We start from the raw sequence: 25,967 nt of genomic DNA, 5'->3' as shown, positions 1-25,967 counted from the left end.
GTGCTTTTAATCTTAAATAATCTGGCACTGCAGAAATGGCAGATTTAAGCACTGATTTAATTTTTCCAAATAATATTTATTTTATAACTCTAAAGAAATTCATTGTTCAGCACCTTTCAGTTATTCATCAGCCAATACACAGCTATTACAGGGCTATTTCGCAAGGAGGGAGGAATGCAGAGTGGCACAGCATTCATAGCAGTTAATGACTAAGAAATAAGCTGGATAACTAGCAGTAGTATTTGTTCTGCTTACTCCAGGCTGTTTGAAACACACTGCCAACAAAGACTGGTGGTTTGGCTACTTCCCAAAAATGGTCTCCAGAGCCAGGTAAAGGAAAGGAGGAGGAGGACACAGAGCAGATGGAGAACAAAAGTTTGATAAATTTTGCTATTAATAACAAAAAAATAAAAATAAAAAGGAAAAAAAAAAAAGGAAAAAAAAAAAAAAAGGAAGGAAGGAGATTTCCCCCTTGCTCTGTAAAAGAATTCAGCATGACATAGAAAGCTCAGTAAAACCATAGCACTCTTTCCCACCAGGGGACAAAGTCACAAATGGGGAAAGAGAAATGGGAGCCAGTATTTGTCAGAGTGATCCAACATGACTGAGCTCAGAAGCAGGCCAGTTTCAGACTGAAGTGAAAGATCAGCTTTTAGGATCAGCAGTACAGCTTAACAATGCACAAATCCAAGGCTGTTCAGACGCCACAAATCAAGGATGTTCAGAAGACCTCTCAGTGTAATTAGACAGTCACATTCTTAATAAAACCTCAGCATTACCCTGGAGAGAAAAATCTAACAGCTATTGGCCAAAACCTGAGAGGTAAGCTCAACTGCAGAAATTTAACACAAAATATTACGGAACTTGAGAGAAAACCATTCCAAAGGGGGAAGAAGAGCTTAAGACCATCTTCCATTGTCAAACTGGAGATCATGTGGACATAAAGTATATAAACTTACATGTAGCTGTGCTCTGTACACTGTAATCTCTCAGGACATGTTCTTCTGAAATAAGTAAGAACAGAAAATTATTCAAGTATACACAACTTACAGAACTCTTTTCAGTCCCTTATTGTATTTGTGGGAAAAGAGGGACTGATAAAAAAAATGTAACGCACTTTCTGAATCAGACTGAAGAATTGCACACAGTTCCTTTGACAACTGGTGATTTTTATTAATTTAATCTAAAGGCCAGTAAATCAAACCCTTAAGTATTAAAGCTGCGCTTATCTGTGAATTCCTAATAGCTGTTTCTGCTGGTTGGGACCTTTGCTATTTGGTTAAATGTATCAATTCCTAAAAAGCTCTCACACCTGAACAGAGCTTTGCCTAAAATCCAAGTCAAAACCTATTTCCATAAGGATGAAATGCTGAATAAAAGCACAACACTGTGGGACCATTGAAGCTTGTTCCACATAATTTCAGCATGCTGAATCTACTTCAAAAGCAATGAATTTCTACAGAAGTGCATCACCAAACGTCTGAGATCCAAACCCATCTTTACTGATGTCAACACAAACTTCCAGTAACCAAATCAATAGTAGAAAAAGTAGCTCTGATTTCTAATTGCTGTTCCTGACACCGTGGTTCCTTACAGCTGTGAACTATTTCGCTCTATTAACACTTCCTGTCTCAACATGCTCAGAATAAAGGGAATTACAGTGAATGTCACTGTTTTCACACATCTAGTCAGCTCCCTGGGGAACTAGGAACAAATTGATTTTGTTCTGCATGTATTTTTAGGGTATATTGTCTTCTCTTGAGTGTGAGACATTTGTATCATTTGTCTTTTAATACTTTTAAAGTCTCCTTACATCTCCCAAGAGAAGAATAAATAATTTTAAAAATCGTGGATGTGGATATTTACAAAGAATGTTAAAGAAAGTGACTTCTTTTCAGAAATCTAGAAATTCTGTAGTTTATTTTAAAAATTGTTTAGCTGTAAATCTGTGCTTCTCAGCCCATTACATTTCATAACAGTGCCATCTACTGGGTGAGGCCCAGAAACTAAATCAAAGTACATTTTGTCTCCCTCCATGTTTTTGCAATTAAACCACTGTTTCCCTCTGAAGCTTTTCCCTTAATTACTGATATCCAACACCTCCTCCAAAGGGCAATATAAAGATATATGGAAAAGTAATTGCAGGAACCAGAAAGCTGGTAGCGAGGGAACATTGCTGAAGATTTCACATTGCAATGTTTCTTTTAAACACAACAGTAGCCTATTATTACTATTTGGATCAATTCTTCCTAACCAACCTGGTGTCATATTGAAAAGAAACCTAGCAATCCAAGTCTTGATTGCATTTCATGTAGCACACGCTGCCACGTGCTTTGGAAATTCATTCAGGAGAAAAAAAAAAGATACTCCTTCTTCCAGAGACGTGAGTTTCACTTGTTTATCTACAGTCCCTGGTAACACCTCCCCAGGATTCTCTTTTCCAGCAGCATGCATATGGTATATGTATGTATGTATATGGTGATTCCTAGCAAAGCCCTCTGCAGACATCTACAGTACCAGAAGCTCTTCCAGAGTGGAGAACCTCTCAGGATGAGAAACTACAACTGAGAACAACATTTATAATTCCACTGAAAGATGCAGATTTCCCTGGAAACCTACAATAATACTGATACAGCGTGAAGACTGCACAGCCTTCATACATAATGTTATATTATTTTTGTTCTCAAGTAAAAGTAGTCACATTATTTTATTTTTTTTTACTGGAAGCCTGTTTATTATTAACATAACCTAATCATTTCCATTTAGAACTTCATCTGAAGTCTCCTTTTCTAACCAACACATCATTACTGCCCCTAGTGATATCCTAGCAATCACAGCTTGGCTTTTACACAAACCTCATCAGTAAGGCCCAGCCACCACGTCCTGTCACAGTGCTTCAAAGATCTTACATAAAAAGTGACTGCATTTGCACTCTGCAAGGTGATTACAGGAGCTGAAAAGGAAACGTGTTTAGGGAGATGAAACAGGTAAGCACAGGGATCGGATAGTTAAATGGAAGGAAGTTCTTTCCCTTCCTCTTACATGTATAGTTGCAATGATTGGCATATGCCAAAAGAAATATGTTTGCTCCCATTTCAAGTCCTAAACCCAAATTTTAAGAGAAAATAAAACAAAACTCGTGAGGACACAGATGCACTGAACTATGGGACAGATTCCAGATGCCCTGACTGTATTTGGTGAGGGAAGCAACCAATCTCTCAGATGAAAGCTGTACGTGGGATGCCCCAGAGACACCCAAACTTCTTTCTTTGAAAGGGCACGGACAGATTGTCAATAACTGCTTTCCAATACAGACACACACCAAATGAAACTCCTCCTTTGGAAAAAAAGAGCAAAACCAAACTATTTCAGTCTGGAAAACACATCCCAAGTGCTGGGAGCTGGGCAAGGCAGCTGCCCACTGCCTCACCCACACACCCACTGCCCCCAAGAGAGAAGCATGCAACACCACACTGCCTCCTGTACACCTCTCCTTCTCCACCACCCTCCTGCGAGTGTCTTAAGGGCTGTGCTGCTGTTCTGGAATGAAGAACAGTTTGCCGCAACAGGAAAATGCACAAATGCTCCCAGTTCCTCTCTCGACATCTGCATTTCTACACATGCTTCCTGCCAGCTGCAAAATAAATATTTGCCTTGTGGTTAATTGTCATCATTTCCACATAAGAAATGCAAGCAGGGAGGAAGATTGACTTAAAGGAAATTAAATATTTTTTAAAAAAAAGAAGAAGAAGAAGGAAGTTGTGAGGAAATTTTTCAGTGCTGCAGCACACCAGGGTCATTGCCTCCAGAGATGGGAGAATCGATGAGAAATAAGACCAGACACACAGTAGCACTTTAAGACGTTAGCTGCATTTCTAGTTTCTTTTTCACATGGGCACGGCCTGGAGCTCTTCCAAAGGCATTGCCTATACATATACATGGACAGTATTACTGCTGAATACACCAGGAACAGAGAGCAGCAGAGCAACTGAGCACTGCTCTGCTGAATGTAAGCTCTGACCTGGAGATCTTAATAATTCAGAACTGCCTATGAGTTTATAACTAATATTTCCTAATGTCCAGATTCTCAGTTCTGACCACTGGGTCTCAAGCCCAAAAGGATATCAAAGAAAGAAGAATCAAAGGACAGACTCATGGAGAGGTAGAAACAATGGCTTTTTCCACTCATACTAATAGTACTGACCAAAACAAAACACTAGTTTATGCTATGGAACATTAGCTAAAGATTTACTGTGTCCAGAGGCACAGGATGATGAATTGTGAACACCTACTTGCTGAAAGTTTAAAGTAGAGCTTTGTATTAGTGATTAGATGATCAAATTAGTCATCAATCTGTTGTGCAGTGATATTAACCTCAAGTTTGTGATGAGATCTGTACCTTTTAGTGTGAGATCTTATTTCCTCATAGCTTAATATTTTAAATTTGGTCAAAATGTTTTCTTAATGGGCTGGTTCTCCAGGAATATTTCTTATTACCTTAAAACTCCCATGAATTAAGTACTATTTTTTTTGTCCTTTTTTTTTTTTTTAATATGGGAGCACTGATAAAAAATAGAAACCACATCCTCCCTTAGTCTCAGTCATATGCTACCAGAAGATCTCTTGCATTCTCTATAGCAAATGTGTGACTGTGAGATATGAATTGGTGATCTCCTTCTTCTGTAAGAGCAATACTAAAAAAAATTACAATTATTTTTCTACTACATGGAAGCACAGTTCTATTACACAGCTCTCAAACATGAAAAAGTTGATTACGTTAGTTACATCTTAGAACAACTCTACATTAACATCCAGTTATATTCCAAACCGCTCTTCCTTTCTCTTTTCTTCTTTTTCTTCTGTGCACAACTCTAAGATGACCATCATAGGCTGAACATAAATCTTCATGCAAATATCAACAGCAAAGATCAGTGATATTTCCATATTTAGGACTTCCTCAACTGCTAGAGCCACTCCTCTAAGATCCCTTTAGTGCAACTCCAACAGTTACTTCGTACCAGCTTCATTTTGGAAAAAAAAAATGTTTCTTTTCACACTTCTGCTGTTTTCTTACCGTAAGCCAAGGACACCCTTCACACATATTACAAATATTTCTAAATAAGAACCACCATTTCCTGTCTTAAAGTTTTCTCCTCTTCTTCCAGCTCAAATCTCTCAACAGATTCAGAATGCGACTGCAGACTGCAGAGGTAGGCTCTTTTTATTTTCAGTTTTGGGACATGGGCTGAAATCAACAAAAAATGGGGAAGGTATTTGAAGTGACAAGAGCCTTCATGTAAGATTAAATCTTTCGCCCCTGGCTGCACTGAGATGCTTTGCAAGCTTCTATACGAAGCTAACTTCATCTTTACTAATGTACACTTCTATGTACATTCAAAATTGCTTGAAGATATCGAGATGTCTTTCTCCCTCTAAAAGAGTTGGAATTTATCTTACACTGATTTATTACCAATTTATATGAAAAGACGAGGCAAGTTATTCTTAGATATGCATTAGTGTTATCTCATAAAAGCAGAACAAGTTGATACAAAATCAAAGCTCCAATTGCTTCTATTGAAAAGTCAAAAAAGTCACAGACAAAATACTGTTTTCACTTTTAGGTGCACATGCTACCTCTTTACTAGCTTATAAAACTACTTTCTCCTACAATCAACACCTTGTAATATTTCTCTTTTATTCTTTAACTATTTTAAATGTTGCTGTAGTTCAAAAGTTTTTCTTTGGTTCATCTAAATACATCTGTTGGCTTTGTGTGCGTGTGGCTCTCTTGTATATGAAAGCATGCATTGTTCGTCAAGTGTTTGGAGTTCCACATTGATAATGAAAAACACAAAGTTGTGGTGGAAGTAGGAAGTGTAGGAAAAAAAACGAACATCTATTTTAATAGAATTAAGTATAGCCTAAACGTCAGCATGCTTTGGGAATAACCTGGGGGTTTCGTGCAATGACAGGTGAACTCACACACAAGTTTCTTCTTTCCAGAGATCCTTTCCAACCCCAAGCTCACACCTCTTCATGGTACTTTGGAAGTAGTGATGAACCAGAACGTAAGCCTCTCTTGTCACTCAGACTCTGGATCTCCTCCTGTCAGATATACACTATTTAAACACAGTCAGAAGGTGTCTGCCTTAAATAAGACAGACTTGACTCCAGCTTTGTTTAACTTAACTATCAATTCTGCCAGCGATGTGGGTGAATACAAGTGCAAAGCTGAGAATGAAATCTCCAATGGTGAAAAATACAGCAGAAGTCTCAACTTCACACTTAAAGGTATGTCTTGCTGTATTAATTTTCAGCACATTTTATTTTACTGGATACAAGGAAGATTCAACCTGTTCAGGAACGGGTTGCCCAGAGAATGCCCCATCATTGGAAATGTTAAAAGCCAGGTTGGATGGGGCTTTGGCAAACCTGGTCTAGTAAAACCATCCCTCCTTAGTGATGGAGCTGAACTTAACTTCTGTGAACTGCTATCATTCCCTCAGGAGTCAGCAGTGTTGTTCTGGTATGCCCCACTGAATACTTCATCCATTATAGGCATCTCTTTTTCTCTAATGTTGCTGCTTAATTCAGAGTCTTGCTTTGAAGTTTGTCCTGTAATCAGCACTGAAATCTTTTCAGGTTCTTTTTGTTGCTGTTGTTTTTTTACAGAGCCAGTTTCCAAACCAGTGCTGAGCTCACCCAATTCTCAAGCAAAGGAAGGTCAAAACGTGACCTTGTCTTGTCTCTCAGAGAAAGGCTCTCTCCCTATCACATACACATTCTTCAAAGATAGACAGAGCATCCAAGCCCCGGTGAAGATGCAGAAGAGGGAAGCAGCAGTGATTTCCGTACTTATCAAATCCTCTAGTGACTTTGGAATGTATAAATGCAAAGCTGAAAATCGCCTTCGCAATAATACAAAATACAGCAACAGTTTCAATTTCACATTAGCAGGTATGCACGTAGCACACAGTGTACTACTGCCAATAAGCAGCCAAGGACAGAATACAGTACAAATGCAATCATTTAGCCAGAAACGTTATTCCTGCAATGTAATGCTCAAATTGTAATTATTTCAATAGTAATTCTAAAAACTGAGTTACTTTTAAATTAATGCAAAAGACAATAACATGCAGCCTAGATAGTAATAGTAATAGTAGAAGTGACTCTGAGGATGAGGGTAAAGGACTCACTTTTAGAAGAGATCCCTGGTCCACTCCGCTCTGCCTTGGGGCAATAACAGTTTCCCTTTTCTCTCTGATCTCTACGAAAGAGAGGGTCATTGACAGCAGCAGCCTCCCCTCCTTCAGCTGTGGTGGTTGTGTGCAATTTGCACTCTGGGTAGTTCTGTTAACCACAGCTAAACCAAAAGCTGAAAGAAATGCAAGGTTGTGATTTTAGCTGGCAGAAAAGACTTTGAATACAAAAGTGACATTTCCTTACATAATCACCTTTTTTTTTCTTTTTTTTTTTTCTTCCAGAGGAGAGAAGCAATTCTCAACCCCTGATCATTTCCCTTGGACTGATCTTACTACTGTTAGCAATAGGACTTGCTCTGGCAATTCCATTTTTCATAATCCCTTCATATAAAGCAAGTGAGTTATTTGAACATGTTTCATTTTCTGGAGGGGCTGGTTTCTGTCTTCAGTATATTGTAGTGTGCAAACACGTTACAAATTATGGTCTTGGCATTTTAGGAAGTTGTTAACTCTCCTTTTAACCAGCCTGCTGTAAAGACATTCAGTGTAAGACTTCTACCAACATTTTCAATGGCAGACATAAAATGAGGGAAGCAAAGAAATAGCTGAAACAAGACAAATACTGAAAAGAGATGGATGTTCTTTGTTCTTTGTAAAGAAAGTCTATTAAAAATGCCTCTGTTAAGGAAAGATGTTGTTTTCGTGATCAATAAGTATTCAAAAATAAAATGGAACTGCTAAACCACCTCTGAGACAAATTGATACATGCACAAGGTTGGCTTTTGTTTTGTTTTTTGCAGAAAAATTTACACCTCCTCGGTTCTCAACTGGCCATATTTCAACAGAGAAAGTAGAAGAGTCAGAAGACTACGTCACATACGCAGAGATTGGCAAGTTCACATCACTCTCCACATAGCCACAAAACTGAAATATGCAGGAGTTTGTACAAAGTGCAAGAATGCTCTTGTGCTGTGCACAGCTAGTATGGACCAATTCCTTTGCACACTGCAGAAACAGCAGAAGGGAACACCTGCTAAGTGAGCTATTAGTACTCCTACTGACCATGGCAGACACAACTCAGCATCCACCTATTGGGCAGTCTGCCATGCAGCCAAAACCACAACTGGTTAAATGCACTGAAATTCCATAAATAAAATGGAGAACTGCATTTGGTAACTTACAGTGAGGATAGAACAGCCATCACAGAGGAAAAGAAAACTAGAATAAGTAAACCTGAGGTGCAGTGGCCATTAATTAAGAACTGAAAACAGGCTACAAGCAAGCTGCAGCAAAACAAAACGTAGCTCCTGCAATCTGTTCAAAGTTCAGTCATTTGTAACTGTGTTAACCACTGTTCATCTTTAATCCAGAGCCAGTTCAACCAGAAGAAGAATATGTCAACCTCTCTGTTATAAGAAGAGATGAACAAGGTAAAAACCTTATTTTGTAGTGGTGGAATATCTGATGTGCACAACTGTGTTTGGGGTGAGGGGGAAGATTAGGGTTGGAACAGCAGAGAGTAAGGTGAATAGTAGCAGTTACATATTGAAACTGCTAACTTACCATGGGAAACATAAGAGTATAACTTCATCTAAGCTAAAGGGGGAAATATTCCACAGCTTAATTTTGGAACCATGCAGGAGATGTTATTAGCAACCAAGTTGCTGATGGTGTGTTAATTCTTCTGCTGTGTCTTTACTAAAAAAAAAAAAAATATATCAACATGAATTATTTTACTCTTTTCACAGAGAACAGAGCACGTGCTACAATCTATACAAAGGTCCTCATCAGAGATGGAGCACAAGGTAACATGGCCTGTGTGATAAACTAACTCTATTACACATTCATAAAGAATCTTTCAGTTCTCACATATTTATAAGTACCACCACATCTGCTCAGTGATGATGTTTAAATACTGATTGCCTGGCCAAAATTTACTTAACAGATCACATAATTGGTTGTCTACTACTAAGAAAAATCCTTAAGTAATACTATGGTTATAAAACAAAACATCTAACAGATGGATTGCAATTACAAAGAACAAATAGCAATCCTGTTAAATAAACAAGAGTTTCTTGTCATTTTTTATTTTTAATGGCCAAAAGCACAGTGGAGTCACTGTCAGGACAAGAGCGAATCTCCTGTGCATTTAACCTTTATTCCTGAAATAAGAACTGGATTGTATAAGAGCACAAATTAATCAAAAACTCTTTAGGCATTACTAGAAGTTATTTCAACTTTGTTGTCCTCCCAGGCTAGAAGATCCATATCTGACTTTTCTATCTGCTGTTACCCAGTGGTAACCATAGCAGTTTCTCAGTTCTCAGAGTGAAGTAAAACCAAAGAGAGAGAGTAAAACTGAAGACAAGAAAGACAATATGGTTAGCCCTGCTGCAGAGGGACAAGTCTGTCTCTCTCTTCTTTTCCAGGTAGCCTGGAAGACATTGATTTGACAGAAAGGTGATACATTATTAAGTTTTAGCAGAACTCTTTGCAAAATGGCTAAATCTGTGACCATTGAAATCATTTCAGGCACAGACACTTACAAAAGTTACTTTTATTAGATACAGTTAAGTTTATACATTTTTAGCCGATGCGATATACTTAGTTAAAAAGTCTTTCAACCTAGAAATGTGCATCATTTCCTTCATGGTAGTGTCTCTGCTTCTCAGCTGGACCACTCCATTCTCCAGAGTAGAATCACTTATCAAGACCATGAAGAGAACACTCATCTCATCATACCTGCAAAGAAAAGATCACATCCACGACTGCTTCTGATGTATGAAATCGCAGATAAATTACGTGTCATAACCTGAATGTATTTATTTTGGCTATGATGCACTAAGCTCAGTGCCAAGACACTCATTTTCTTATGAACATTCCTGAACATTCCTGACTACATTTCTTTAAATTATTACATTACTTTAGAGCATTAATTGTTATTTAATGACCTATTATAAGAGTATTTTTATAGAAGTGATTATTCTGTTATTTAATAGCCAGACTTTGAAGACTGTACATGAACCAATCATTATATCTGTTTTTCATGCATATTTTCTCTGTGGAAAAGAAATTATTCATCAATATGCTCATGATCAATGGGTACGAGCTCAAAATGTACTGCTGATACACAAATCATGTAGGAAGAGTTCAACTGGAATACTGGTTTTTATTTGCTGAAATAACTCCTGCACATACATCATTTAGGCTTGAGGAACTTTTAAGTTCAGAACTGGGCACAGCGTGCCAGCTGAAGCAGTACTTAAGAATAGAACACAGAACTGGCCCAGATGCAAAAAAAGAGGAAGACAGTTTTGCAAGTTTATGACTCGTCTTAAGAAATTTACTTTCATAGGAGAGTCTCTAACAGAGATCTCACAATTCAAACAACAACCCTGGAAAAAGTGTGGAAGGCTAATGTTTCATTCAATTCTTAAAATGAACAGGCATTGCTCCTTCTAATAAAAATCAATAGAATCTGAGTTTATAGACCATATGCCTTTATTTGTGTGGTTATTGCACTCAATAACTTCTTGCTGAAAAAAGCACATTTTTGCTAGTTCACAGAAAATCACCCTTTCCCTTTGTACATTAACTTACTAAAAACGTTTCTCCTTACTTTGTGTAAAGCTGCTCCAGAGATAGCTGTGTGGTTTCAAGATAACCCGGCCACACAGCAATTCTATTTTCTGATAGCTCATTGAACAATCCTTGACAAACCTGTATTTATTTAAGAAAAAAAGTAAAAAGAACCATTTTGAGAATCTAGAAACAAATCGAACTCTGTTGCTTGCAATTTTAGCATTCCTAGTTGGTGTTAATTTACTGGCTGAAGTGATCTCATTGTGTTTAGCTGTTTAGCAATTAAATCTCAATTTTTATTTAAAAAACACATCAGCCTAAGTTTCTTCCCTTCTGTGGCAACTGGCTTAATGACTGACTTAAGGAAAAAAAACAAAAAACCTTAAAGTCTGAAGATAAAATCCATGAGTGAAGATAACTATGAAAGATTAAGAACCCGAGAGGGATTTTGTTATTTATTTTACCTATTTTTTTTTTCATGAAACAAATTCAAACTTCCTAACAGTACTACAGCAGTGTGCTAAAGCAAAGACGGCATCTGCTTCCTCACTGTACTTCTTCAGCCATGACTCACGAGCTCATTGTGGAGGAAGCATTATGAAATATGTGCAAACGTGAATCTCAGGATTGAAATAGCAGCACTTTCACCAACATAAACAGTGCCTGACTTTCAGTTGAAAGTCACTTGGGAAGTTAACACTATATATTAACACGTGTTCTCACAACATACCTGTCGCAGCTCTGTTGTTGGGCCCTTCCCTACATCCAAAGCCACTTTGATAGGTGTTAAACAAGGGTGAAGTTTAAGTACCTAATAATGTCACAAAAAGCAAGAGATTACTGAATATGGCCAGTATGAACATTGAGACAGAACTACAGAATATAATGCAGTCATTTGAAGATTTTTCATTGAGATGAAGCAGCTTCGCTACTAAAGGTTCTAAACACAAGGAATTTTTCTTACAGCTCAAAATCCTGAACTAGAAAAAAGCAAGCCATATTTCTGATACTCGATATATATGCCAGCTAGGTAATCAGAATGTAAGTTACCATTCTGTTTGAGTCCCAGAAGAGGAGAGATGAAGATTAGTTAGCAGAGCTTTAGTGGGACTAAGGAGATCAAAGAGACAGCCCACTAGGCAGTTACTATCCAGCCTACTGCTTATTCTTAAAGACAAACGCCTGTTTGATTAGCAAGCAGTGTGAATGCTAGCACTGTAACTCTAGAAAACCTCAGTAAAAGTAGGATTCATGATGGTCACTGAGGGAAAATGCCTCACTGCTACCTGTAACCCAGCTTTTCTGCTCTTGAAAACCCCCAAAGTCTGCTAGAAGAGACAATTTTCCCCAGCATTTTCTCTCCCTCTCAAAGCAACTACATTCCAATTCCTCCCAATGACACCACTTACATGGCAAAAGCATACTAATCACTGGAGAGAAGGTATGAAAGGAAAAGTGATCTCTGAATGAGAGAAAAACTGTTTATGTGGGTAAAAAGGACTACAGAAGTAGCCCCGTGAGCCCAGTCTATTGCTAGTACTGAAAACGGTTCTGCCTGCATCCTTTGGGGAAGGGAACAGAAATATGGAAAAAAGAGATGACTGAATTTATTACTTTCTCTATGAATTATTAGGTTTGTACTCAACACAATGCTTTCAGACAACAAAAGCACTTTGCTGCTTGCTTTCACAGGCACACTGATCTCTGTTGACCTAGGATGTGATTTTTGGCATTCAGGCCCAGCACTTAAGCACATCCCTTCCCTCCATCATCCATTCTCCCTTTCACTAGTTACCTTTCTCTGCGAATTTTTCTTTGTTGTCAGAGGATTCTCAGCCAGCTGGAGAGAATCAAAGAGATAAGCTAATGCTCCTTGGTCCAGATTTCCACTCACAGACAGAACATGAGGAAGAACATTCTTCCTTCCATCCCGGCCCTGATGAGGAAAAAAATAAATTACAAAAGCCACCAACCAACCGTGATGGGGTGGACACCTGAAAGACTGCTGCAGAGGGCCTTTTATTTGTTTTAAATGTATAAGGAGGCAGTGAACTCAAGCACCCTTCATATATTCAGACCTATCTTACAATCAGCTGCATTTTAAAATTACTGGCAATCTTAATGTGTAACAGTGACTCAATTAGTTTGTAACAAAGAGAAGAACAATACAGCTCACTGTTACTTTCAAAGAATTATCTCCATGCATAAACAACGCAGCATCTCTATTTTATAACATCTGCCAATGAAGGTCTGATAGCAGCATATCAACTATACTGATTTTACCAGAAAAGAAAAAGAAACAGTCAATAAATAATTGGATCAGCAAATAAAACGTTTCTCTCATCTTTATTATAAAAGATTCTCCATACAGTAAGGTAACACTTACCAGCAATTTTGATCTGTCTCCTGGATACATCTGTAGCAGTTCAGTGTCACCAAGGTTTTTCAATGTTTCTATTGTTTCCTTCCCCCAAGGAAAGTCATAATACAAATTAAATCCCCGCCTTCCTTCTTCATCCTGGAAGTCACTGCTGCTGAAGTTGGATGGGCCCACTGCAAACTGAAAATCAAAGATATAAGAGGTGTTCCACTATTGTGAATGCTATATTAACTACAAAAGCCACATCTATGATGCCTACAGAAGCTTATGGTTCACAGCAATTTTATCATTTTTTTTTTCTTTTCATAAATTAAAACCCAAATCACTTCAATTGTTTCACAATGCTTTTATCTCTAAACCTTTACCTTTCTGCAAGTGTACCACAAACCACTTCATGGCTTTGTCATGATCTTAAGTAATTTTTCGGTTTCTTGGAAGGAATTTATGTACTTATTTATTTATTTCAGTTACAAGAATTGGCAACGCATCAAAAAATCTATCAGGGTGCTTATTTCCCCTCTCCGTGAAAAACAAAGGAGCAGGTCAAGATTGCCCATATTACACCACTGTTACCTTTCTCCACCATTGCAGTCTCTGACGTAACCAATAATCAAGCCACTGTCCTGCAGTTCTGGGAGAGCTAAACCACGTAAGTAACGATGTAGTCCTTTCGCCTATTCTTTAAACAATAGCAAGGTCAGCAAGTTAACTCCTTCAGAAACAACAGGAAAGAAGCAAGAAACAGTTTTCAAGAGTAATCCAAGTTGAAACAACTATGCATACTTGTTTAGGTATGAAGAGAGATTTATCACTCTTTATTAGTCTACCTTCTAAGCTTTTCGTTGTGTTGCTCACTTCCTGGAATGGAGTGAAAACATACTCCAACTTCAGCAAGGCCACAGGGCAGTCTCTTGTTCACAAGTTCTAAGCAGCTAACATACTGTGCCAAAGCACCTGCCAGAAGACAGACAAGTAATTGCAGCAGCCACAAGGTATTTTATAGTAGGAACGAATACAGTGCATTAGCATATCCACAAGAAGGTAGTAACGATGATTTAAGACCCCATTGCTACATACTGCTTATACTTATAGCATTATATTTTGTGTTCTGCGGACATGAGCTCAGCAGCTCACAGCCCGTACCTGCGGGCACTGTGATTTCAGCATCCTACGCCTTCATTGCAGGGCAAAGCGTAAAGCGCACACAGACGCTGTGCTGCCCGGCTTCCCGAGTACAGATGGCAGCAATGAAACCCTCCCAGCGCGCTGCCACAACCGGAGAACGAGTTCCCCTGAAGGCAGCTGCGAACGGCGCGGGCTGCCCGAGCCCTGCGGAGCGCCGCCGTGCCGCCGTTCGTACCGGGCAGGAGGCTCTCACGAAGCGCTCCGGCGCTGCCCAGCGCTTCTTGCAGAGCCGCACCGCCGGGCTCCCGGCCGCAGCCCCCGCTCTGGAGAATTTCGCGCAGAGTTTCCGAGTGCAGCAGCCGCGGAGCGCCCTGAGCCTGCGGGGAGCCGGCGGAGGGACGGCCGTGCACCGGGGAATCCACCGCCAACACCTGCTCTCTGCGGGCCAGCACCGCGTCCCACCACTGTGCCGCCAGGTTGCCCCGCAGCGCCACGCCCAGCGGCCCGAAGCGGAGCTGCGCGCTCCGGGCCCGAAGCTCCGGATCGCCCCGCAAGAAGTGCCGCCTCCGGCACACCTCCAGCAGCAGCTCCTCCTGCCCACTCGCCGCCTCGCCGCCGGCCGCCGCATAGGGCCGTACCGGAGGCCCGGCCTCCGATTCCCGGGCGGCCACTGGCCGCCGCCTCAGGGGACCCGGGCCGCACATACGGCATCCTTGGCGGCAGCCCAGCGCCATCTTGCCCACCGCCCTCACGGCTGAGGAGGGGAGCGCTGCGAGCACCGCGCACGCGCCACCTGCCGCGCGCGCAGGAAACGGGACCGGCGCGCGGCCCCGCACGAGGCCGAGGGGACATGGCGGATGCGCATGCGCGCCGCCTCGCGGCCTTCGCCCGCTCCGGGTGTGTGGGGCCCCGCCCTGCGGCTGCACTCCGCCTTCACGGAATCACAGAATGGCCCGGGTTGGAAGGGGTCTCAAGGATCGCGAATTTTCAACCCCCTGCCACAGGCAGAGCCACCAACTTCCCCATTTCATACCAGCCCAGGGCCCCAACCAGTCTCGCCTTGAACACCTCCAGGGATGCACGGGGCATCCACAGCTCTGGGCAGCTGTTCCAGCACCTCACCGCTCATAGTAAAGAACTGCCCTCGCTGCCCGTCACCCACGGGAGGTTACGGTGAGACAGGGGAGCCCCGCGCTCGGCTGTCGTGCCCACGGGGCTCCCTAGAGCAAAGGCTTTGTAAAGGAAGAAATCGTAACGCTTAACGCAGATCTCAGAGCGGCTGCACCGCGCTCCGCGTGCCGTGCAGCAATACACGGCGTCCCGCCGAGGGTTAACGCTGCAGAGGAAATCAACGTTCCGCAGGACGGCAGCTCTCGGGGAGCAGCCAGCAGCTCGGCCGCGCTGCAGCAGTGGAAAATTCCACACGCGCTTAATCACAGCTTTGTACCGCTGCCAGAGGGCGGAGCCGAACGAGCAGATAGCGCTGCGAGGCGGCGGCAGCGAAGGGCGCGCGGATGTTACGGTTCGGCGAGGCGGTAGCAGCGCGGCTTGAATGCAGCCAGGCCCACGGGGCTGAGCGGGGAGCAGCGTTAGTAGGGCAGAGGAGAAGAACGCCATTTAGAGCCTGCTAGCCCGAGCCAGGGCTGGTTTCACTCATTGCAAAGCCCCAAGTCCGTTTCTGTTACTGAGAACGAGGAAAGCTTTAAGTGCAAATGCTGAGGATCTGTGCCTTTAACAGCAAAAATAAACCTCCTCGGACATTCAGGCTTAGTAACTCACACTCAGGAGCAGGATGAAAGTTAGGAAGGGACAGGGTTGCATTATTCCACTTCTATCAGAGTACACAGAGGTGCACAAGGAATCTCCATCCTTAAAAATCTGTACTGTCAGTACACCTCAGGACTACATTACACTGTGCCTAGGAGCCAGCTGGGCTGCATATTAACAAAGGTTTGGTGCTACTCCCTGTCCGAAGGGTGGGGGGGAAGAAAATTTATAGCACAGTTCAGAGTACTACAAAGCGACAGAATTTCATAGGAAGAAAAAAAATATTAAGAAAGGATTACACTGTAGTTAGTAATAGCACAAGTTGAGGCTTGGGAGAACAAATTACAATAGCAAAGCAAGCTGAGGAAAACAGAACTGAAGTCCAAGAGGCTTGAAATCAGTGACTCAGATTCAAAATAACCTGGACAAAATCTTACTTGGATTCTTAAAGCAGTACAGTTAAACACTTTTGCATTTAAAAACTGGTTATTGGTAAGAGCGGGAACTGAAGATGAGCGTTAAATTTCAGGCTACTGTTCTTGAAAGCATTTAGTAACAACCCCAGAATCAAGTGTTCTTGCTTGACAGCAGCTATGCTCCCAATCAAGGAAGCACTTCAGAACATTCCTTTGCTGAGCACAGAGGTGTTAGCTGTGTGAAATAGCTGTGTAGTGAATGTACAAATGCTGGAAAAAAAAAAATGCATACATGCGTTCACTTCCCTCCTCCCACTTCCGCAAAGAAATCACTGCTCAATACGAGTTTAAGTATAATTTGAAGGTTTAATACTAAAGATCTTCCCATTTCTCTGAAGCTCATAGTAAGCCTGCATGCTAACTCACAAGGCCTGACAGCTGTAGACACATTACACTCAAGCCTAGTCTGCACATATGCAACAGTTATGGTGCTGCAAAAAAGCTTCCTACACTTGTAGCAGAAGCTCATTAGCAACACCACTTCAGCAGAGCTTTGGTTAGCAAGATTTTCAGCTATACCATTACTCCAATGAATCTTTACCAAAATAAAAAAAAAAAAACAAAACAAAACAAACTGGCCCTATGCTAACCAGACAAGGAAGAAGACCATTTCCAACTGCTATTTAGACACCAGCTTTTGTTTTCTTCCCCACCAAATAGAGCCTGCCATGCTAAGCAATCTAGCCCAATCAAGGCAAGGCTGTTTTCTTTTAATATAAGCTTAAATGTTTAATCAGACACAGTTGAGAAACCTTTCTAGAATATAAAAACATTTGACATTCCATTAGTGTAAAGTTGTGCACATGTTGAGAAAATTGCCATCTGAAAGAAAATTCGGTCTTCAAATATCTTTATTGGAAGGCCATGCACTGCCTTCTGTTACTGTATTTCAAATCACTGTACATTTACTTTGAAAACACTGTCTGCATTTTCTAGTACAAAAAACTAAAAATTGTTTCAGGAATGTAGAGAAATATTCAACTTAAATAGCGAAAAAGTGCACCATAATTACTGCTGCACTGCAGTCATTTCTGCGTTTCCCATTTCTTTAAATAACTATCCTGTTCTGAGATAACACACAATATAAAGAGCAATTATGAAAAACTGAGACATTTAAATACACTAAGTTATTGAGAATAACTCGCTGGCATTGGGTAACCTATCATAGGAGCAGCACCAGTGGCAGGATATGCATACTGCTGTTGGTTCATGCCATTGTGCATATTTGCAATGTTACTTCCATACTGCTGATCATAGCCATTCTGGTAAGCTCCTGCAGGGTTACCAGCCCTGAAGCCAGCTTGCATGCCTGCAGCTGCAAAGCCATTTCCAAAAGGAGTTCCATTACTGAAACTCTGGGTACTGTAGGCCCCATTTTGAGCTTTGGCTCCAAAGTCTCTCTTCCCTAGTGCACCATAAGTTCTCTCAAAGTTCTCCCTCTCTCTAAAGCTACTAAATCCACCCCTTTTGCCCGCAGAGTATCTGTCACGTCGGTCACCTCGGGAACGACCTATTAAAGAGACAAGACAGTTAGACATAGTTAGATATAAGAGTGATAAAGACTGCATTTTATATACCACCTGCTGAGTTCGACTAGAGAACATTCTTTTCCTTTGTGCCCCAGCAAGTCAAGTCTACTGAATGGTTTTCCAGTTTCTAACTGGACTCAATGGGCACACAGAATTACATCAAGGCAAGCTGGACTCCTTTAACTAAGGCAGAGACACACGCTCTCCCCCGTAACATGAGCAGTGGCATGAAGGAAAGTTGTTTGGGTCTCACCAACAGGACAGTTACATCCAGCATCTCTTAACTGTAAGAGGAACCTAAACAGCTGAGCCCTGTGAAGTCTTTTAAGACAGAACAAATGAGCCTGAAGCCCATCTGTGGCAATCAGCAGCTACAGCTCACAACAAGATGCTCTACAGCACAACATTGTGGGGGCAGCTTTTGCTCACATTACTGGCCTTAACACCTTTTGAGGTCACCATAACTGCCAAATAAGCTACCATCCATATCCATTTTTGGGAGGCTGGAGATTTCAAGTTTGTTCAGAGAGCAAAGCTATGCATTGTTAACAGTAGCACTTACCTGAACCTCTGTCTTCAATCAACTGAAGCAATTTAGGGTTGATGGCTTGATTAGCCTCCCGAAGCACAGAGATGAGGTCATTTACTTGCTTAATATTGTTAGGAGTAAAGAATGTATATGCTGTGCCTGTTTTGGTACTGCGGGCAGTTCGTCCAATTCGGTGGATATAGTCCTCTGAGGAGTTAGGGTAGTCATAATTGATGACAAATTTCACATCTTCCACATCTGTAAAGTGTTGCAGTGTGGCAAAAAGCGAGGTACAAAGTTTTGCACACCACAACAGCCAAATCGAAGATAAACGTTAGACAATAGTACTTTCAATGAAATAATGGCTGCAAAGAACAGTGTTAGAATTATCCATTTCTGCATGAATATTGTGGAAGAAGAAGATATGCACACTCCATCTGTTCCCGTCTTATCACCCACCCTGTGATCCAAAACCTTACCATAAAGGAGTATGCATTTGCTTGTCAATCACAACTCAAGAGTCCCCTTTACAAATCATCAAGTGACATCTGAATGCTTCTTGCAGTAGGGCCACTAAAGCTCACAGCAGCCTCTTCATGTGCTCATTTGAGGACCTTAGAGTAAAAACATACAAGGTCCTTGACATACACACTCATTAGAAGCTCAAAAAAAAGGGCCACACTGCTCGTCTTGCCAAGACCTTTGAACTGCAGCTGCAAGAAAAACATACCTGTCCCCCAAAAGTCACCAAGTTGTTTTTATGCACTGTCTCGTCTAGGCAAGCACTTCCAAGAAGCCAGCGTTCACTTGAGAATGTGTCTCTCTCTGGCAGGTCTCGACATGACGACTACATATAGGTGGAGGAACTTCGACTTTCAAAGGCATTTAGAAAAGCCAATGCTTTCCTGCCCCACTTGCTAAAGTGAGAGGTGGACTTTTTCTCAGATTTCATGTGCCAGTACTCACCAATTTGTACAAGGCTTAGTACGTTTTAAAGCTGCTCTCTCCATTTCATGGTTGGAAAAAAAATTTCATTGAACATTGAAGTTTGTAATTATTTTCCTCAACATTTCAAACTCACCGAAATTCAAAGACCCACAGATCACAGCAGACAGTATGCACAAAACTAACAGTACTGCACCATGGCAAAATCATGCAAAGCATGGAGAGAAGAGAAATACCAGGGCAAAGTGAACTGTGAATGAGGCTGCTTATTTCATGAGAGAACAGTTTATGGGGGAGTAGTTTAAAGGATGATCTTTGCCTTTTGAAGATTACTGGCACACAATGCTCTCAGTTTTCACCTCTCTATTTGACTGGAAGCAGCCAGCCGATCACTTCCACTAGTCCTCCATCCCCCTCGAGTCCTCCGACTGTCATGCCTAGGCCTTGCCACAAAGACTGCACCTTTATGTGAAGAAAACTTAGAAAAATGCAGAGGTTAAAGAAAGCAATAGACTTTCTTTAAATAACTTTGGGCAACTGGCATTACGAGTTGTACTAACCTAGACCTCTGGATGCAACATCTGTAGCAATCAGGATTGGTGCTTTTCCATGTTTGAATTCTGTAACACAAGCAACTCTCATCAGTCTCTTCATGTGCCAAATACCAGATGGTCTGCTTACCAAACTGCTGAAATACTCACCATTTAGAACCCAGTCGCGCTCCTGCTGGCTTTTATCACCATGAATACCCATTGCTGGCCACCTGAGGATATAGAAGTTAATCGATTGACCTCAAATAAATTGAGTATTTTCATTATTATGACAGCTATTGGTAAATTCTAAACAGCTTCTGGATTTATCTTCTCAGCTGACATCTTGTCAGACAGCTGGGACACTGATCACAAGTGGTCACTAGTGAGAATCAAGAGCACATTTGGTTTATTGGGGTGGTTCACGGTACTATTTAGACTTACCCATCTCTCCTCATTTTCCTGGTAAGGTCATCACACCGTCTTTTGGTTTCTACAAAAACAATTGTCTTGTTTTCCTTCTCACTCATGATTTCTTCCATCAAACGAATAAGCCTGTCATGAAGAGAAAACAAAGCATTCATTACTTGCACTGTGCAATTTTTTTTTTCCTCCTCTCAACACTGAGGGCTTTTAACAGTATTAGATTAGCCTCTAATACCCATTAAATTCATCTTCGTTGATATAGAAGTTAAAAATCAACCATTAGAAACATACTGAGTGTTTTACCCCCCACTAACTACTCACTTGTCGTCCTTCTCTACATCATGACACACATCAACAATCTGAAGGATGTTGTGATTTGCACTCAGTTCTAATGCACCAATGTTGATGTGTACATATTCTTTTAAGAAGTCTTCAGCCAGCTGCCTAACTTCCTTCGGCCACGTGGCACTCCACATCAGAGTCTGCCTGTCAGGCTAGAGAAAGAGATTTTATCAGTACAAAATTAACACATGATTAAGTAAACAAACAAAATCTACCCAGCAAAGTCAGAGTGAACTGCGCTACCCCTGTTTTAACCAACGCTGGCATTTCTGCAATGCCATTAAATGCAGCTACCATTTATACTCACTCTTATCTGATCCACAATCTTTCTGATTTGAGGTTCAAATCCCATGTCAAGCATCCTGTCAGCTTCATCAAGGACAAGGTAAGTGCACCTCCTGAGATTGGTCTTTCCAGCTTCTAAGAAGTCTATAAGTCTTCCAGGTGTTGCAATGCAAATTTCCACACCTAAAAAAAATTAAAAGAAAATTAACCACTAAGTCACAGAAGTAGTTTCACACTGCCTTACAATAATGCATCCAAATGTATCCTTACCTCTTTCTAAATCACGAATTTGTGGTCCCTTTGGAGCACCTCCATAAATACATGTAGACTTCAAGCGACACGCTCTGCTATATTCAGCAGCTACCTGCTGCACTTGCTGAGCCAGTTCACGAGTTGGTGCCAGCACAAGACACTAGAGGTAAGATGCCCAGCTTTTAGTTCCATACATGAAGTTTCTAGTCTTATGTTTTAAATCACAAAGTCACTATACACTACTTCAATGTCAGACTGACTGCAGTAGAATTGAGTATCTCAAGCCAAGTAAACAAAGTTCAGTAAAATCTCAATTACTGAACACTATCTAGTGATGTGTGATAAGGCACTCAAAATTCACTCTAGCTTCTAGTGGATGGCAAGCTCCAAAATGGGAGATGAGCTCTGATATTCTGTGAAGTTTACGGAACAGAGCTGATGGATTGTTTATAGAGCCACTTTAAAGGTTTCCACGATTAAGAGCCATGCACTCCTATTAACACAGACAATTAGACTGCAAGAAATCCACCTTCTCCAGCAGCTAAAATCCTCTTCCACTTAAGAATACTTACAATAGGTCCATCTCCTCTCTCCAGGAATGGCTGATGATTTATATGCACAATGGCAGGCAACAAGTACTGTTCAGAAGAAAAAAAAAAAAAAGCCACATTATAGTTTCTTCCCAGAAGTGCTCAGCCTGCCTTACATTAGGCTGTCCTTCACTGCTGAAATCCAGCAATATGCCACATAATAACCACAACTTACAGACAGTGTTTTCCCTGATCCAGTCTGTGCAACTCCAACCATATCCAATCCACTCAAGGCAACTGGCCATCCTTGTGCTTGAATTGCAGTAGGCTCGGTGAAGTTCTGCCTCTGAATCACTTCCATAACATTTGCTTGAAGAGAAAATTAGAACTTAACTCACATGTTGTTAATCAAAACAGAAAAAAAAAACCAAACAATATGCTACCCATCACTTACCAGGAAAGTTAGCTTCATAGAAGTTTATTATTGGTTTTGGACAGTTATGGCCCCTAACTGTGACTTCTTTGCTTGACCTGTACTGCTCAACCTCTTGCTGCAAAAGAAAGATCTCATTACTGGAAACAGTTTTGGCACAGAAGCTACTTCAGTTACTCCATCCGTGCACACTGGGTCCCATGACCCTAAGCATGTTTGTGCTTGTTTACTTTTGCATGAGTTGGATGAGTACATACCGCAGTACGTCTAACTACATCAGGATGTTCTTGATAGAAGTTCTTTTCAAATTTGGGCAGTTCATCCAAATTCCATTTCTTTTTGGTAAGCTTTTCCCCAGGGTTTCCAAATTTTTTCCCAGAAAGTGGACCGGCTCTACTTCCTCCAAAACGAGGGGCTCCAAACCTAAAGAAGAATATTACAATTCAGGATCCAAGAGAAAATTTGTTCTCTTCCTATTACGTAATTGCTATCTTTGTGGTATGCCCTGCAACTTCACAATTCACAGTTATCAACCCCACCTACGAGATACTAAACTTTCAAAGCATACTGAAGTCACAGATGCAACAATCCACCTATCTTCCCGTTCAGAAGGTGAAGTAACACATTACCTTGCAGTTCCATGAAATGGAATGGCCTATCGACACATTACAACATGGGCAATGTAACAACACGAACAACTGCATTACTCCACGATCAAAATGGTTTCCTACCCAACTGACACTCCCATTTTGTCAGCCTACAGAAAGCTGGCAGGAGCTGTTACAAAACCTCGGGACAACTTCCCTGTAAATGTTTTTACCACGTATCCCAAAAGACAAACTTCTCTCAGTAACGGTGCTTCACGAGGACACGCGTTTTCTGTTAATGTTTTATTAACCTTTACGCCCCTCTGTTCTGAAAAGCGCAGGGCGCAGCCTCTCCTATCTTATCCCAGCAGCCCTAAAGCGCAGCTCGACGCAGCTCAGCGCTCGATCCGAGTGCCGTTAAGCCGGAGCCGAACGCTGGGCTTCTCCCCGCCCCCCCCCGCCTGCTGCCCGGCACCGGGTGAGCGATCCTTCACCACCATACAGCGCTCCCAGAGGGGACCGAGCCGAGCGGCCGCTGCTTCCTGCCAGCGCTGTTTCCTTTGTCTCTCATTTCTGTCTACGCCACATTTTCCAGCCGCTGCCATTTTAGAGTCTGAGCTGGGCGGGGGGGGAGGGAGGGGGAAGGAGGAGGAACAAAGGCAGCAGCAGCCGGCATTTTGATTTCCCCTCAGTCACCGCATGGCGGGGCCGGCCATTAACATCCGCTGACACAACACAAAGCGGGCGCCGGCCGGCTCCTGCCAGCAACAGCTCGAGCCGCCGCGCGCCGCGAGGGGAGGCGAGGAGGAAGAGGGAACCGCCCTACCGAGAGCTGCTCGACGCTCCGCCATCGTCAAGCGCCCGGCCAACCCACTGACCCACAAACCTCGTCCCGCCCGCCGCCCCCCGAGGCGGGGATGTCGAGGAGCTCCCCGCCGACAGCCCACGGCCTCGCACTCCCTCGGAGCTTCTCCGCAAACCCCCGGTGCCCGCTCCCCTCTCCCCCTGGGGCCGCGCCGAGGCGCAGAGCCGAGACGCGACCCGCGGCCACCCACGCACCGCGACCGCCCCCACGCGGCTCAGATCCCCTCGCCGCCCTTCGCGAAGCTCCGCAGACTCCGAGAGCGGAGACGGGCTCCCAGGCCCAGCCCACGGCCCGGCCGCCATTTTGAACAGCTTTCAAGGCAGCACGCGGAGCGCCGCAGTCGATCTGAGAGTCCGGACGCTGGCGGCGACTGGCGCCAGCCGGGCCCCCGGACTCACCCTCTATCCCTGTCGCTGGAATACCCGGGCATGGCGATGGTGGCGGTGGGCGAGACGGTCCCGATCGCTAAAGAAGGTGACAAAGGGTACGACGCGATCCGGCGCCGTCGGTGGGGGCCACTGAATGTAGAGCGCCTCACCGCCCCGGCGCCGGTTATATAGCGCGCCGCGCGGGCTGCTGGGAGCCGGCCGGTGACGCAGGCGCAGAGCCCTCCCCTCCTGTTATGCAAGCGGCCCGAGAAGCTCGGAATCCCCGCCCCCTCCCGCGTGGGCGGGCCCAGCTCGGCCGACTGACCGGCTTCTGAGCTGAGGCCGGAAGTCCCCCACCCCCCTCGGGGCGTGGCCTTCGCCGCCGTCACCGCTCGTCCTCTCCTCCCCCCGCCCCCGCACGGCTGTGCGTGAGCGGCTGCGCCTGCGCGGAGCGATTGGCTGGCGGCGGGTCGCGGCCCGGTGGCGCTGGGCTTTGCGCGGCTCGGGCTCGGCCTGGCGGAAGTGGCCCCGCGCGGCTCTGGCTCTCGGTTGGGGCTGCAGCGGCAGTTCTGCGAGCTGCAGGGACCGCGGCTTTTTGCGGTGACGTCACGTTTGGGGAAGGTCTCAAGGACTCCAAGCGATAAACAGCCGGGCCGCTTTATCCAGTAATCGTTAGTTGAAGCCTTGGCCTCGCTTTGCAGGCCATTAAAGGGGTTAGAGGTGCAAATCCTTGTGGCGTTAACAGGTCGGCCACAAATAATCGGGAGAGCAGACAGATTAAATGCGGCTGGAGCACTTTTAGACCACGCAGTTACCCGCTGCCCGCTTTTCCAAGCGGCACATACCTGTGATTGGATACAGTTACTATTTTTACTTTCCCCAGGGGCTGGAAAAGCAATTCAAAGGTCACAAGAAGTGCAGCAGTGCACGCAGGGACAGGGCTGGCAGAACAAATAGCAAAACATCGACCAGCTGACGTGGCTGCTGTGCTGCTTATCTTCCCTCTCGAAGCCTGAGGAGAAACTGAGATGGCTCACACCTGTGGCTCTGGGCACAGCAAGGAAAAGGTGAAGCCTGGTACACAAACACCAGCAGTCGTATTGCCAGACCACCAGTGCAAACAAACACACCATAAGGAAGGAGAAATGCCTTCACACTCCCTGTTTATATCCTCCCACCTTCTCACAGTCCTCTCAATTTGAGGCTTTTCTGAAACAAAAATAACGTAACTGCGTTTGACAGTTGGGAAGCTACACACGTTTCCCATTTTTGTTATATTCCGCTCCTGGCTTCCAACATACCACTGCAATGCATTTCAGTTTAATTGTACACTACCTGAAAAGCATTTCCTTCTCAATACGTTGCCTGATAAGAACTGGGGTCACAAAACAAAGCGAGTTATTAAAAACATTTCCTATTTATTTATACCCTTTGTCCATATTACTGTCATCTAAATCACCTCACTTATCAGCCGAAGCTGCAGTCTATCTCATTTTTTCTCCTTTAAAAGCAACTATAATAATCCCTGCCACCACATTGACAGAACATAAAATATTTGAGATCTGGGCCCCAAAATCGATGTGATTTACAAACTGAAAGCATAAAGATGGTTTTGATTTGGCATGTATTATTTCCTAATGATTTTTCAGATAGTGGATCCTCCTGGATGTTTTTTTCAATAGGAGCCACTGACACAAAGAAGCAAGCTATGGAGTTATCCCCCCAAATACCCTTTTTGACTTTATGCCTACTGATCCTCCTGATGAATCTGAAAATAGGCTGTGTAAAAGCTTTGAAAGTTAGCAGCAAATTAT

General features: G+C 43.0%; 3 protein-coding genes across 6 annotated transcripts; 1 reads left to right on the top strand and 2 right to left on the bottom strand.

The window, feature by feature from the left end:
- Positions 1 to 4,993: 4,993 nt before the first annotated feature.
- On the top strand, positions 4,994 to 10,696 carry MILR1 (mast cell immunoglobulin like receptor 1). The gene is made up of 9 exons (XM_052687714.1): positions 4,994 to 5,075; positions 5,166 to 5,210; positions 6,004 to 6,291; positions 6,673 to 6,957; positions 7,485 to 7,598; positions 8,003 to 8,092; positions 8,573 to 8,632; positions 8,951 to 9,007; positions 9,875 to 10,696. Exons 1-9 carry the CDS (start codon positions 5,042 to 5,044, stop codon positions 9,898 to 9,900), a joined length of 999 nt encoding a protein of 332 aa, XP_052543674.1. The 5' UTR covers positions 4,994 to 5,041; the 3' UTR covers positions 9,901 to 10,696.
- Positions 5,993 to 15,156, bottom strand: POLG2 (DNA polymerase gamma 2, accessory subunit). Of its 3 annotated transcripts, none has more exons than XR_008207909.1 (11): positions 14,865 to 15,156; positions 13,992 to 14,118; positions 13,738 to 13,843; positions 13,171 to 13,344; positions 12,580 to 12,720; positions 11,515 to 11,595; positions 10,822 to 10,922; positions 9,828 to 9,944; positions 8,766 to 8,900; positions 7,197 to 7,375; positions 5,993 to 6,105 (listed from the first exon to the last, which is right to left on the bottom strand). XR_008207909.1 is itself a non-coding variant. In XM_052687713.1 (8 exons), the coding sequence occupies exons 1-8, from the start codon at positions 15,021 to 15,023 to the stop codon at positions 9,779 to 9,781; spliced, it is 1,395 nt and encodes a 464-aa protein (XP_052543673.1). In that variant the 5' UTR covers positions 15,024 to 15,099; the 3' UTR covers positions 9,745 to 9,778. The 3 variants fall into 3 exon arrangements, 1 of the variants encoding a protein (XP_052543673.1); XR_008207907.1 differs by having other exon boundaries at positions 14,525 to 15,100; XM_052687713.1 differs by lacking the exons at positions 5,993 to 6,105; positions 7,197 to 7,375; positions 8,766 to 8,900 and having other exon boundaries at positions 9,745 to 9,944; positions 14,525 to 15,099.
- A 1,662-nt stretch (positions 15,157 to 16,818) lies between these two features.
- Positions 16,819 to 24,343, bottom strand: DDX5 (DEAD-box helicase 5). 2 transcript variants are annotated; one of them, XM_052687712.1, is made up of 13 exons: positions 24,208 to 24,343; positions 22,591 to 22,756; positions 22,355 to 22,451; positions 22,136 to 22,269; positions 21,943 to 22,008; positions 21,389 to 21,530; positions 21,141 to 21,301; positions 20,813 to 20,985; positions 20,510 to 20,620; positions 20,237 to 20,298; positions 20,096 to 20,155; positions 18,624 to 18,848; positions 16,819 to 18,042 (listed from the first exon to the last, which is right to left on the bottom strand). In XM_052687712.1, exons 1-13 carry the CDS (start codon positions 24,213 to 24,215, stop codon positions 17,660 to 17,662), a joined length of 1,788 nt encoding a protein of 595 aa, XP_052543672.1. In that variant the 5' UTR covers positions 24,216 to 24,343; the 3' UTR covers positions 16,819 to 17,659. The 2 variants fall into 2 exon arrangements, with proteins under 2 accessions (XP_052543672.1, XP_052543671.1); XM_052687711.1 differs by having other exon boundaries at positions 24,184 to 24,324.
- Positions 24,344 to 25,967: the final 1,624 nt, after the last annotated feature.

This window comes from Tympanuchus pallidicinctus, unplaced genomic scaffold (genome assembly GCF_026119805.1).
Source record: "Tympanuchus pallidicinctus isolate F22 unplaced genomic scaffold, pur_lepc_1.0 scaffold23, whole genome shotgun sequence".
NCBI lineage: Eukaryota > Metazoa > Chordata > Aves > Galliformes > Phasianidae > Tympanuchus > Tympanuchus pallidicinctus.
The sequence above is the reverse complement of the archived record's forward strand: the minus strand, read 5'-3'. Positions and strand labels throughout refer to the sequence as shown.